At 47.6% G+C, this 13,042-nt stretch overlaps 2 protein-coding genes across 11 annotated transcripts in view; one reads left to right on the forward strand and one right to left on the reverse strand.

Annotated features, from left to right (window-relative positions):
- The window catches only part of METTL11B (methyltransferase like 11B), a 62,181-nt gene extending 56,908 nt beyond the window's left edge, over nucleotides 1-5,273 (reverse strand). For 2 of the 8 annotated variants that reach the window (XR_005583617.1, XM_039484255.1), the window contains exon 1: nucleotides 2,847-3,905. Coding sequence is in view for 1 of the 8 variants with exons in the window: in XM_039484255.1 (XP_039340189.1) it covers nucleotides 2,847-2,859 (13 nt within the window). In the remaining 7 variants the exon portion in view is untranslated. Of the gene's footprint in view, nucleotides 1-2,846; nucleotides 3,916-4,848; nucleotides 4,886-4,984; nucleotides 5,033-5,244 lie in introns of those variants that run through there. The other 6 variants (XM_039484263.1, XM_039484262.1, XM_039484258.1 and 3 more) reach the window with 6 other exon arrangements.
- The window catches only part of KIFAP3 (kinesin associated protein 3), a 145,586-nt gene continuing 136,538 nt past the window's right edge, over nucleotides 3,995-13,042 (forward strand). For 2 of the 3 annotated variants that reach the window (XM_039484252.1, XM_039484254.1), the window contains exon 1: nucleotides 9,228-9,387. In XM_039484252.1, coding sequence (XP_039340186.1) covers nucleotides 9,356-9,387 — 32 coding nt within the window. In that variant the 5' untranslated portion in view covers nucleotides 9,228-9,355. Of the gene's footprint in view, nucleotides 4,165-9,227; nucleotides 9,388-13,042 lie in introns of those variants that run through there. The other variant, XM_039484253.1, reaches the window with a different exon arrangement.

A 13,042-nucleotide genomic window follows, 5' to 3' on the forward strand; every position in this document is an offset into this window, starting at 1 on the left:
CAACTTTCCCACTCCAAACTGGTTAGCGACCAATTGGTAGCAGTCTGGAGTAGCCAGCTTCCACAGTGCAATCGCCACGCGCTTCTCCAACGACAGGGCAGCTCTCATTCTTGTGTCTTTGCACCGCAGGGCTGGGGCAAGCTCATCACACAGTCCCATGAATATGGCTTTCCTCGTGCGAAAGTTCTGCAGCCACGGCTCGTCATCCCAGATGTGCATCATGATGTGATCCCACCATTCAGTGCTTGTTTCCCGAGCCCAAAAGCAGCGTTCCACTGTGGTCAGCACCTCCATGAAAGTCACAAGCAATCTCGTGTCATAGCTAGTACGCATGGCGAGATCAACGTCACACTCCTCGTGACTTTGTAGTTTAAGGAATAACTACTTTAGATGTGTTAGTCAGAGTGATACTGGTCAACAGTGCGGGATCCATTCCTGTAGTCTGAAAGAGGCAGGGCATGCAGTAGACAAACTGTTGAAAGGTGGCGCCAAATGCGGACGGAAGTCCAGGGTTTGCTGGGATGCGAAGCAATGCATCACAGAACATTAGGACTGGACCCAGGATGCTCTGTGACCCCCTCCACTTTCCCACAAGTCTTAGCATCAAAAAGAAAAAGATGCTCTGTCAGATAGCTGCCCAGAGTGCACTGCTCCAAATAGCGCTGCAAGTGTGAACACGGTATTGTGCGGGCAGCTGTCAGTGTGAACACACAACAGCAGTTTTCCTTCTGCGCTCTCTACACTGGCTGTAACTTTGCCAGTGTAGACATGCCATTAGATTTCACTCATCCAGCCTCATATGTCCTTGTGTATGCCGTCGATATATACCATGAACTGAATAATATCACACCAGAACGAACAGAGCAGCTGGGACCATATAATGCAGCATGAACAATCAAGAGAATGTCTTGCAACTAGCGCTGGTGCAGCAGTTGCCTGGCACCATGACTGTTAAAGAACTTGCCAAACATAAGAACATAAGAATGGCCATACTGGGTTAGACCAAAGGTCCATCCAGCCCAGTATCCTGTCTACTGACAGTGGCCAATGCCAAGTGTCCCAGAGGGAGTGAACCTAACAGGTAATGATCAAGTGATCTCTCTCCTGCCATCCATCTCCGCCCTCTGACAAACAGAGGCTAGAGACACCATTCCTTACAAGGTAAGGTTTCTGGTGTTTGTGCAGCATGGTCATCCAAACCCAGCATCATCTGATTCACTGGGAGAGGATTATTGGTTTCTAGCACCACTTGTGGTTCAACTGCTACAAAGAGGGCAAAGCTGAGGTCATTTTATTCTAGACTCTGTCAGGCTGAGATAGGGGCTGCAAGGGCAGTGAGCCTATCAAACAAGATGGCAAATATCCTGCTTTAGCCCCTGCATGATGATGCACTTGCATTGCAATACTTGTGTTATGGATCACCTTTAGAATGTTCTTTCCCTTGCATTTCTCACATTTCGTACCATTTTACATCTTCCGAGTCCTAAAATCTTTGGCCATTTTTTTTAAAAATAAGTGCCTACAATTAGCCTCCTGTGTTCATATTTACGCCCCTGGAAAAGTGGCCCTATTTTCAAAAACACTGAACACCCCACAGTTCCTACTGAAATCAATGGAAATTGGAGCACCCAGCACTTCTGAAAAGGAAGTTTATTTAAAGACTTATTTAGCTGCCTAAGAGCTTAATGTTAGGCTCCTGCTTTTGAAAAATCCTAGCCCTTGTTTGCAATCACTGAGACTGACTGAACAAACCTAGGTTTGAACACGAGGTCACACACAATTTACTTTGCACCGCAATAGAAGGTAACTGAAAATCTTACTGTGCTAAAGAGAATGATAACAAAACATTTTGTTCTGACAGAGCTTTATAAACTGGGTGTTCAAAGGTAGTCCTTTATATCATATGGTGCATTTTCATTAATGGGACACATGCCCAGGGGAGAGGATGGATGCTAATAGATATTTTTATAAATCTGAAACAATAAATAATGAAAAGTGAAAAAGCTATAACGTTCTACGATATTGTTAGATGTTCTGTTTTTATTCTTAATATCCTGCTACTAAAAGATCAAATGTCTATTTATGCCTGTTATCTATTTCTGTATTAACTACTTAACTCTGTGTGGATATTATTTCCAGTTATTTGCTTGTTCCAGGTCTATCAGTTGAGGCCCTGATACTGCAACAAGAACTGCACAGAAACCACCCAGTTTGTTTTGCAGGATTGGGACTTTATACATTTGTTACTTTACTAATAGATACCAGAGCCCAACATCCTCTTCTGCCACCAAGCCCCAGTCAACTGAAATAACCCAAACAAACCCTGCCATGAATTGCCTCCAAAAATCCCAAATAAATGTAAATTAGTAACATTATTAAGAACCAACCTGAAATAAAAATCCTACTCTGAGTGGGGTTTCTACCTGGGAAAAGCAGAAAGGCCAGAGACTCCATGCAGTCCACTAGGGACTTCGCTATTGCTATGGATTTCACATGGAAGGTGCTCAGATACTAAGATGATGGGCAGCAATACAAAATCCATAGATGGAGGGATGTGCAATGTTTGCAGAATACGCACAGAGAAGTTAGATAAAAATATCAAATGCTCTTTCTGGAGGGTTGCAATGTAATACTATTATATTTTTTTAAATTCAGAATGATAACACAGAACCCAAAAACGAGATAGAAAACAGGCTGCTCCCTACAACAGTGAGGTACAATTCACTCCACTTTGCTTCAAACTGGCTCTTTTTGGACTCACTCTTATCGCATGCTTTCCTACAGAGCCCCTGTACTAGCCAGGAAGCAGGACCAGGAACCCCCTTGTTTTTAAAATTGTAGCTTACAATTCCAACACATTCTCAATACTCCACAGCATGGGCCTATGCTACGAAGTTCAGATCTGGATTCCAGCTTTGGTACAGGCCCATCTCTAACAGAGATGCAAGACAAGGATGGAGTAACTTGAAGGAATCCTGTGGTGAGCCTGGCACCGCAGCGCCCCTTTGTGGCAAGGCTAGGATGGGGTGTCAGCACCTCACCACTCTCCAGTCCTTGCTTCCGCCTCCCTGCAGGCAGTCGGTTACGGCCTCCTTCCCTCCTATCAGCTCTGTCTGGCAGGATAGCACAGCCTAGCGGCCAGAGTCTCTAGGATCCCTCACGGTTCAGGGGGTATGGGGACTCGGGCCTGCTCTCTTCACCGAGCTCTGACCCAGGGCCCTGGTAGAGGCAAGCTCTCCTTGCCACTCGCTTGGCGGGGATCCACCCGCAACACGCCAAGCATCAACACAGCTTTAATGCTGTTTGTCTCTAGAGTTCCCCTGGGTCACTTCCTACCGTGAGTACCAGTTCATCTGCAGCAGGGGGTCCTCCGGTCTGTTCCTCCCCTGTGACGTCCTCCGTTGGGGTCTCAGGTAATGCCTTGGCTTGGCTGACTCCTGGATTCTGGCACACAGGCACTCCCTCTTCAGGAGCTGGCAGCATGCATCCTTCTCCTCCACTGGTCAGCCCTGACCAAGCTGGTCTGCAGGCTTTTATACCTGTTCTCCAGTTGGAGCATGCCCAGCAAAGCTTCTGGGGCGTGGCTTCCTCTGCTAGGAAGAAAGGGTTAACTCCTGCGGTACCAGTGCGGGGCCACTCTGCCCCGTCACAGATCCCCAGAACTGGATTGGAAACAATTCTGATAGGAACAAAGCTCAGGTAAAGGCAATTTCCATGATGATATCCTCATTAAAAATATCTCCTGACATATCAGAACAACGTAACCCAAATATGTATTCCAAAAATGATGCCGTATGGATGTTCTATAGATTGGCTGGGAAAGGGAAGGTATGGAGAGAAAATGGAAAATTCAGTACCTGCTTCCACAGTGCCACTTTCCCCATCCTACCCACTACTCTTCTGAGATTTGCAGCCACTGCTGTGAGTCATAGTGATGTCACAGTTCAGCCAGTTGTGTGCTGGGTATGAGCAGTGGGTGCTGGTAATCAAGGATGAGGATTTTGCTTTAATATGCCTTTCTGACTCAGGCTGTCTTAGGGCTGGGATCGGCAATGACAGCTAAAGCGAAAGGCGTGGTAGAAAGATGACAGCACAACTGGCCATAATGGGGGTGATACCAGGACAGGAAGAGACCCTGGATCCTCTTCCAAATATTGTAACCAGGTAACACTAGCCAGTCCTATGGGAAATGCTAAATAGATGGCCAGGATGGAAACATACATAAAACTGCCTCACTCCTGCTACGCTGAAGCATCAGGTGAAGAACATTGCTGAAGGCAGGATTCCAGACTGGATGGACCAATAATCTGATCCTGCATGGCAATCCTATGCTCTTTGTGGTTTTATGGGATTTCTCCCCCACCAGCAGGGTTCCTTTTAGCCTCTCAGAGCTCCAGGGGTGCCTGTCATTTCTCTTCCTTGACTCACACTTCCCATCTTTAGCCCTCTACATTATACAGATTTTTGGTTACTTACTTATTAATTATATTTATGTATGTTTTAATCAATTTTGCAATTAAACCTGTACAAGAGATCATATTTATTAGGCAATCTCCTGCCTGTGGAGAGCACCTCACAGTATACACAACTATACATTATTCTACTCCATGTTTATTAGAAGACCGCCCCAGCTAAGGAACCTGGTTGGTCCCTGAGACACGGTTTTACAGGGTATAGCAGCATAAATTTACATAGTGCTTTACCAACACAGACCAAGACACGCCCCAGACCTGTTCTGTCTTTGCTGTTCTACACAACATTAAGAATACAAGGAAACCGTAGGGACACAGTTGGGTTTCAAATAGTCATAGTTTTCTAACTATATACAAACATACAGGGTCTAGTTACCTGCATACCCTGCTTCTCTGTTGGGTTCTGGTGGCTTCTGCAATAAAACACAGGAAGGCCTATTACAGGGCTCCCAAACTAGATAAAGGGAAACCAACAGTTCTTATACATTATAATAACCTTTACAAGACATTACAATCTGAGATCCATAGGAGAAGATATTGAGCAACAGGACAGGTAGAGGAGGTTGTGGCAGGACTATTGGTGAGAAGAGGCTAGGATGGAAGTAGGACTAGGACACAGCTCACACCAGAGTCCAATAGCATTGCTGCTAGACCACTGCCACATACTGCAGCCAGTAGCAAGGGATGGAGACTGAATCAGAAACTTTTGATTTTATAGATATTTTTAAAAGGCATTTCTTTTTTGCTGGGTCATAATTACTGAAAGCCTAACCTTTCTCAGTGGAGTTTGGTAAGTCTGCACTGGACTTAAAGCAGAATGGGAGTTAATTTTTCTTTGTTGGAAGGAAAAACACTGACTTAGAATTATGCCACTAACAATCTACCAGGCTTTATTAGTCTGACTGGGGATACTGATTATCCAAAGTTGCATTCTGTTTGATCAGCTGGGTCTTTTTCATGATGCTACAGCTGTAAACCCACTCTCAAAGACGCACAGCTGGGACTCATCACTGATTTCCCACAACAAGAATACTTTCACCCAGGATGTGAAATTGTGAAGTGAGAAACTGTGATGATAATAAGTTACAATGTGGGCATGAAGGGAGTTGAGGGAAAAAGTGAAGGAGGAACAAGTGATAGCTTTAAACTGCCAAGCTGCACTTCCAGCAGCAACTGTGGTCCTGTCAGTGTAAAAGCAAAATTGGGAGCAGCTCAATAGTCCAAATGCAGTTTTTGATAAAAGAAAGTAAATTAATACTAGCTGCTGACCCACAAATTGCTGCTGAAAAGGCAGCTGGGTTTCTGGGGTTACCCTGGCACCCTCCCAAACAAATGTATCTTCTATTATTAGCACTGTGAAATGAATATTGGCACCTTTCCCCGTGTGGTATGGGCAAAGCCAGAGCAGAATCTAAAAGGGTTGACATTAACAAAAAGATTGTATTTTGTCAAATTACCCATTTGGAAATTCTTCTACATTCTGCCCTTGTTTGTGTAAAGTTGCCCACATATTTTTGCAAGATATTTTGCAACACCATGCTCTGGGTGTTCACTGGAGGCTGGGAGTGGATAACTGGGAATGGATCACTCAATGATTGCCTATTCTGTTAATTCTCTCTGAAGCACCTGGCACTGGCCACTGTCGGAAGACAGGATACTGAGCTATATGGACCATTGGTCTGACCCAGTCTGACCGTTCTTATGTAAGATTGGGGCTATGGTGCTTTCTTAGACTGTAAGCTCTTTAGGGCTTATAGTCCCCATCTTTTTGTGCTGTGTTGATACAGTGCCTAGCACAATGGGTTCCTGGTTTATGACAGGGTCTCCCAGGTGCTACAATAAAACAAATAATAGTGCATATAAATAGTGTGGATTGCCTTGTTTAAAATAGTCAGATTGAGAAACAAGAAGATCATAAAGGTGAGGGAGGGGGAAGCAGAACTGTTGCATTTCTTTATACTGAGAGCCAGAAAGGCCTAGAGGACTGAGCATAGGGCTGGAAGCCAGCAAAATCAAAGTACTAATCTAAGTTTTACCATATGTGATGGCCACAGCAAATTGCTTCACTATGTTTCAGTTTTCCATTTGTAAGAGAGAGATACGTACATAATTACTGCATATCAAAATTGCTCACATTCATATGTTTTGCAACATCAGGCCTATGTTTGCATATGTATATACTTGTGCTTCTGAGATTTTAAAATGAACCCGTTTCAGTATTTCCAACTACAAAAGTTCAAAGATCATGAGCCAGGCACCCAAAAATCCTGAGTCTGGCTTACAAAGCATGATATAAATGGATAGATATAGTTCTTTGTCTACAGGTTTGTGAGCCTTTAGGATGCCCTCAAATCACATTTTCAAGCTTTTCTCTGCAACCCCAAGATATAGAAACTTTGTTTTTAAGTGAAAGCTGAAAGTCTCACCTAATCACATGCATCCAGGAACTGGGGCTTTAAGAAAAACACCAGATATTGTGAGACTTCTGATAAAATTGCAAGAGTTTAGTTATCTGAATGCAAATGAACAAAATATACCATGGAGCTTTCAATAATCCCCAAGGGAAACTTTACCAAACTGCTGCAACACACAAAACTCTCTTCCTTACTGTGCATAAATGTGGGAAATTTCAGCCCAAATGTGATTTGTTTGTTGTTTGGGATTATTTTTTATTTACACCCAGAGCATTTTTTTAAAGAAGCCCTGCACAGATCAGAGATGGTAGCTTCGTGGCTGAAATATCAGGTTTTTTACTTATGCTTCACTGAAACCATCCAAGGCAGGTAAATTGAGTTCCTTCACTTTACTCTGCAGGTAGGAGACCTGGATCTGGAGAGGTGCAGGTCTGGCAGACACCATAATGCTTCAAGGAAGAGAAGGTGTTTGTCCTAGCATCTTTGCCCCTGTGGTCTGTCTACAATGGGGATGTTTTCTAAGCAGTTTTAAAAATGGCTCCCAGCATTGCCGACTCTCACAATTTTATCACAAGTCTGGTAATATTTGGTGTTTTCCCTCAAGCTCTAGGTCCTGGAGACAAGCGATAGTATGAGAATCTCGGTTTTCATTAAAAGATACTTCCTAGCCCTCATGGTTTGGGAGAAAAGCTGGAAAATGTGACCCAAGCTTAACCCAGAGTCTCAAAACAAAAAGGCAAAGAAAAAGAGCCCCAATGTTATTATTTATGAAAAGTCTCGTGATTTTTTTCTTGCATGGTGTCAAGAATCAGAGGGGTAGCCATGTTAGTCTGTATCCACAAAAACAATGAGAAGGTGGCACCTTAAAGACTAACAGATTTATTTGGGCATAAGCTTTTTTTTTTAACCCATGAAAGCGTATGCCCAAATAAATCTGTTAGTCTTTAAAGTGCCACTGGACTCCTTGTTGTTTTCATGATTTTTTTGGTGCCTGACTCATGAATGTTGGATGCTTGAGGTTGGCCATACCGGGTGCAACTTACACTGATCACAGCAATAGACCTGGTGCTAAGCAATTTAAGGTGGCCTTGACTGTTTATTCTGAAACCAGTTCACTATAAACAGGTCAGGATACCTCCACAGAGTGTGAAAAATAGGGATTTTTTGGGGAGGATGGGGGTGGGTATAGTTGCCCATGTAAGACAAAGCCCCTAATAATGGGACATCTGGTCACCCTACCTCAAGGGCCTGAAACATGCGGCCCGCGGGGCTCTTGCATGTGGCCTGCCAAGCTCCCCACCCCTCTGCCTACCCACGGGATTGCCCCCTGTGGCGCTGTGAGCCCTGCACCGCTGTCTGAAGCAGCTGGCATCACGCCCCTTTGGGCTGGGGGGGGAGGGGGAAGGAGGCAGAGGGCTCCTGCATTGCCTTCTTCCAGGCAGCGCCCCCCGCAGCTCCCATTGGCGGCCAACGGGAGCTTCGTGGGAGGTACCTAGAGGAGCAGCAAGAGCCCCTCCCCCTGCCCCAGGGCTGCAGGGATAGGGTTCCAGCTGCTTCCTGGAATGGAGCAGTGCTGGGCTGGTGGCTAGGGCAGGCAGGCAAGGAGCCTGTCCTGGCCCCGGTGTGTGCCACTGCCACCCCAGAGCGACTCTAGGGAAGCAGCGCCGGGCTGGAGCCTGCACCCCAACCCCCTGCCCCATCCCACACTCCTCCTGCACTCCCTGCCCTGAGTCCCCTGCCACACCCCTCACCCTCTTGCACCCCACCCACCAACACCCTGCCCTGAGTCCCCTGCCGCCTTGGGGTGGGAACTTCGGGGAAGGGGTTGGATTGGGGCAGGGAAGGGGTGGAAAGAGGTGGGGCCTAATGGAAGGGGTGGAGTGGGGGCAGGGCCAGAGGCAGCGAGGAGTGGTGTTGGTGATGCGGCCCTCGGTTCAAGGCACTAGTCCTCATGTAGCCCTTGTGGTCATTTGCGTTTGAGACCCCTGCCCTACCTCTACACCAGGTCAGTCCTATGACTGGGTCTGGAACTAGGGTAGCTGAACTGGTCTTCACATCAGTTCTGCCCCCAGATGCTGTGTCACGTGCTGGCCCCCTGCCTGACCCACAGGGGGGAACTTGTGGCTGGTGCAGCCTGGGTGGGGGGCCCTGGGGCAGGGAAGCTGCTGCACGGATTCAGAGAGGGAGCCCGCCCCGCCTTGCCAGGGATGGCCATGAGCTCAAGCAGTGTCTCCTCCCTGCCTCCAGGGGGCGATGTGCAGGTCCCGCTCCTCTGAGCCCAATCTCGTTCTGCACAGGCAGCACCAAATCAGTCCCGCGGCGGCGACGCGGCCTGTGGTCTCGCTGCGCCTGCGCACTAGGGAGAGCTGCGTGGGCCGGGCGCTGTGTGCGGGCGGGGCTGGCGCTGCTCTCACCCTGGTAACAGCGGCCGCTGCGGAGCCACCCCCGGCCCGGCACCCCCGCGGCACCATGCAGGGGGAGGACGCCAGATACCTCAAGAGGTACCGCCCGCTCGCCCCGTGCCGGGCAGCACCGGAGTGGGGCGGGTGGGGTCGGGGGGATGGGATCTAGATGGGGGATGGGTGGGGTTTGGGAGGGTCGGGGATGGGGTCTAGATGGGGGATGGGTGGGGTGGGGGGATGGGGTCTAGATGGGGGATGGGTGGGGTTTGGGGAGGGTCGGGGGATGGGGTCTAGATGGGGGATGGATGCGGTGGGGGGATGGGGTCTAGATGGAGGATGGGTGGGGTTATGGGGGGGAGGTTAAGTCGGGTGTGGGGTGGATAGGAGGGTTGGCTGAGGTTATGGGGTATGTTCGGTTGGGTTTGGAGTGTATAGCTGGGTGTGCACTGTACGGGTGAGGTGTAGTTAAGGGGGGATGGCTGGGGATCACTGAGCAGGTGGGATGGGAGAGTAGCGAGGTAGATAAAGGGAAGGGTTATGGAGGGGAAGAGTGGATCTGAGGGATTGGATGGTTGGGCTTTTTGGGAGGGATGGAGTGATGAGTGGATGATTGTCTGCTGACATGATTGTTTAATTATGAAGCTGCCCCAGTTAGAGATTAGGATCCATCTAGTCCAGTATCCTTTCCTGTTACCAGCTGCTTCAGAGGAAAATGCAAGCAGCCCCAAGAACAGTTATAGAATATTCTGCCCATTGGGAAAGTTTCTTCTTAACCCTTGTCAGTTAGTGGCTGGTTTACCCAATAAGCATGAGCCCTTATAATTTTTTCCTACCGTATGTAATTCTGGATTTTCTCATTATCCATACTTTTTAACACTTCTGAGCTCCTGGTGATCTCCTCCCACCTCTACCCCGTCCTGCTTATCTTCTGCACTGTTCAACAGCCTTTGCAGAGGTTTGATTGGATATGTTGGGACACCCCAGTCACATGTAGAGTTTTGTCACCTCCTTGTTGCTTAGATTGTTTACTTGCATATGTCAAATGATTAAGATCCTTGATTTTAAAATACACTGAAAACTACCAATGATTTCTGATGACCATTGATTCTGCTGTGAAGATATGCTCATAGCTGAAAATTGAGTGGTCATCTGGTGTTAAAGTTGCAATGGCCATCTCAAAGTCAGGCTGTCCTTACCCATAGGCAAAGTACGCAGCTGCGTAGGGTGCCAGGAAATTTGGGGCACCTGCGTGCAGGTGTGTGCTGCTCCAGCCACTGCTCCGGCTCTTCCCCAGGGCCACCACCCCACCTCTTTCCGCCAGGGGCGGCTCTAGACATTTCGCCGCCCCCAAGCACGGCGGCACGCCGCGGGGGGCGCTCTGCCGGTTGCCAGTCCCACGGCTCCCGGAGCCGTGGGACAAGCGGATCCTCTGCAGACATGCTGCCGAAGGCTGCCTGCCTGCCGCCCTCCCGGCGACCAGCAGAGCGCCCCCTGTGGCATGCTGCTCCAAGCACGTGCTTGGCGTGCTGGGGCCTGGAGCCGCCCCTGCTTCCCGCCTCAGCCCGGCCCCCACTCCCCTGAGGACTCCAGAAGTGGTTGGGCCTGCACTCACCGGTTCCCCCCAAGCCTGGGAGCCAGGGAAGCAGAGCAGGCTGGGTCTGGGTCACTCCACTTCCTGCAGGAAGTAGCCAGCCCCCCTCCTGCCCATCCCCCACAGAGGCCTGGGGCCAGCCTCCCCCTCCTGTGGAGGCCTGGGGCGGGGCCCCACTCAGCCCCCACCGCAGAGGCCTAGGGCCAGCCCCCCACCGCTCCTCCCCATGGAGGCCTGGGGCGGGCCCCACACAGCCCCCACTGTGGAGGCCTGGGGCCATTGCCCCCCCCCCCCCGGCACCAAAATAGCTAGGGACAGGCCTGTTCAAAGTAGTACCTATCTTAATGTGTATATTCTATGAAGACCACTTCTGTGATCTTGGAGGAATTTTTTTCCAGCATTTTCAGCAGCAGACTTTAAATTTTTGTGTTCTAGAGAAACTGCTGAAACAAACCCAGTGCCCTATTGTTTGGCATGGCTCTGGGCAGATGTGAAGCATATCTCTCTGTTTTTTCCCTTGTCAGCCTCCATGCAGACTCCCACCCCAACATTCTGTCTGGGTCACTGTTGTAAGTTGTTAGTGTATGGGGGATCACAAGAATTTTTAGCCTTGTATATGCACAAAAATTGCACCAGTTTAACAAAATTAGATTTAAAAAGAATGGATTTAAACTGGAGTAAACGTCGATGTGGATGCTCTTAATTCAGTTGACACTAGAGCTAAATCGGTGCAAATTTTGTGTGTAGACAAGACTTTCCTCTTTTAAGCCTTAATAGAGATTCTTGTCAATTTCAAGAACCAAGCAGGCAAGTGAAGTGAAGGGACAGCATGGCATGGCTGTGTCATACCAGCAACCTGGCTCAATCTTTGTCCTTCAAGCCTTGACGATCATCCAACATTTGGATTTTTTTTTCAAGTAGATGGATGGCTGCAAAACTTAAGAATAGAAATGTTTCATTTATTTAAAAAACAAAAACATTTCCTTTGTGGCAGTGGAGACCCATATATACTACATTTGTTCTAGGGGATAGTAAATGATAAGTGCAAAGAAATGTTCAGAGCTTATTTAGTGCTTTTTGGCTGTAATCTCAAAGCACATCTCAAAGTTTAGGCTTTGAGATGAGGACACTGAGGTACAGGTGAAAGAGCAACTTCCCTCGCAACAATTGGGCCTGTCTGCATGCAAGAGGAAGAAAATGGCCCCCAGGCCACAGAGGAGAGGCTACTCTATCCTGATAGTAGAGCATAGCCTGTGACCCATTATGTAATCCCCTTCCCTGGCACAAAGAAAGAAAAGCAGAGGATCTCCACAGCAGAAGGTCCCGTGCTCACCCATGCCTCCACCCTACATAGGGGCAGGTTCCATGAGGAAAAAACTTGAAGGCAGTGCTAAAACTCATTGTGGGCCAACTAATTTGGGCAGGCTTGCTCTTCAACCTATTCATAAATATTACCAAGTTTGACAATTAAACAGTTTTTGACTCTGCATAGAATATTTAATTAGTTTCTCTGCATGTAAAACTGGTGGAAATGGATTTGGAAGAGAATAAAAAAACTGGCTACCTTTGACGGTCATCCTACTACTAAGGCCTTTATCCTTAAATTTTATGTGATTGTGTAATTAAAGATTATATAGACATGCACACAGTTAAGGCTTCCTGCGTAACCTTAACAAATCTACTAGGTGGGCCTTATTACAAATTCCCTCTACCCTCCAAAAAGTAGGCCTTGAGTGAAGCAGTCTCACAAATTACAATTCCTCTCCCAAACTCCCTCACTTAAACCCTAATACCGTAAGGTGTTGAGCACCCTCAATTCCCATTGTTTATAACAGGAGCTGAGGATGCTTAGTCTCTCAAAAGATCAAGCTCACAGAGCTTTCCTGAAGTAGCCTGTTACCAAAAATCTGTAGTATACTGAAACAGGTTTGGACTTGCTTGATTTATATCTCATGGTGGTGGTGAATTGTAAAAATCAGCCAAGCCCAGTAACAAGCCATTGAAATCATCCTGAGACACTGAAGTTTCAGGCTCTGGAAAAATAGGTACTGTAGAGGCCTGTGCTCCAGCACAAGGGATTTGTGAACATCTTGGAGTTCTTCATTTTTTATTTTTATTTTTTGGGTAGTGCTTCAGTTCACTGTTTTGTCAACAAAACGTTGT

The sequence above is a fragment of the Mauremys reevesii genome, linkage group 8, assembly GCF_016161935.1.
Source record: "Mauremys reevesii isolate NIE-2019 linkage group 8, ASM1616193v1, whole genome shotgun sequence".
Classification (NCBI taxonomy): Eukaryota; Metazoa; Chordata; order Testudines; family Geoemydidae; genus Mauremys; species Mauremys reevesii.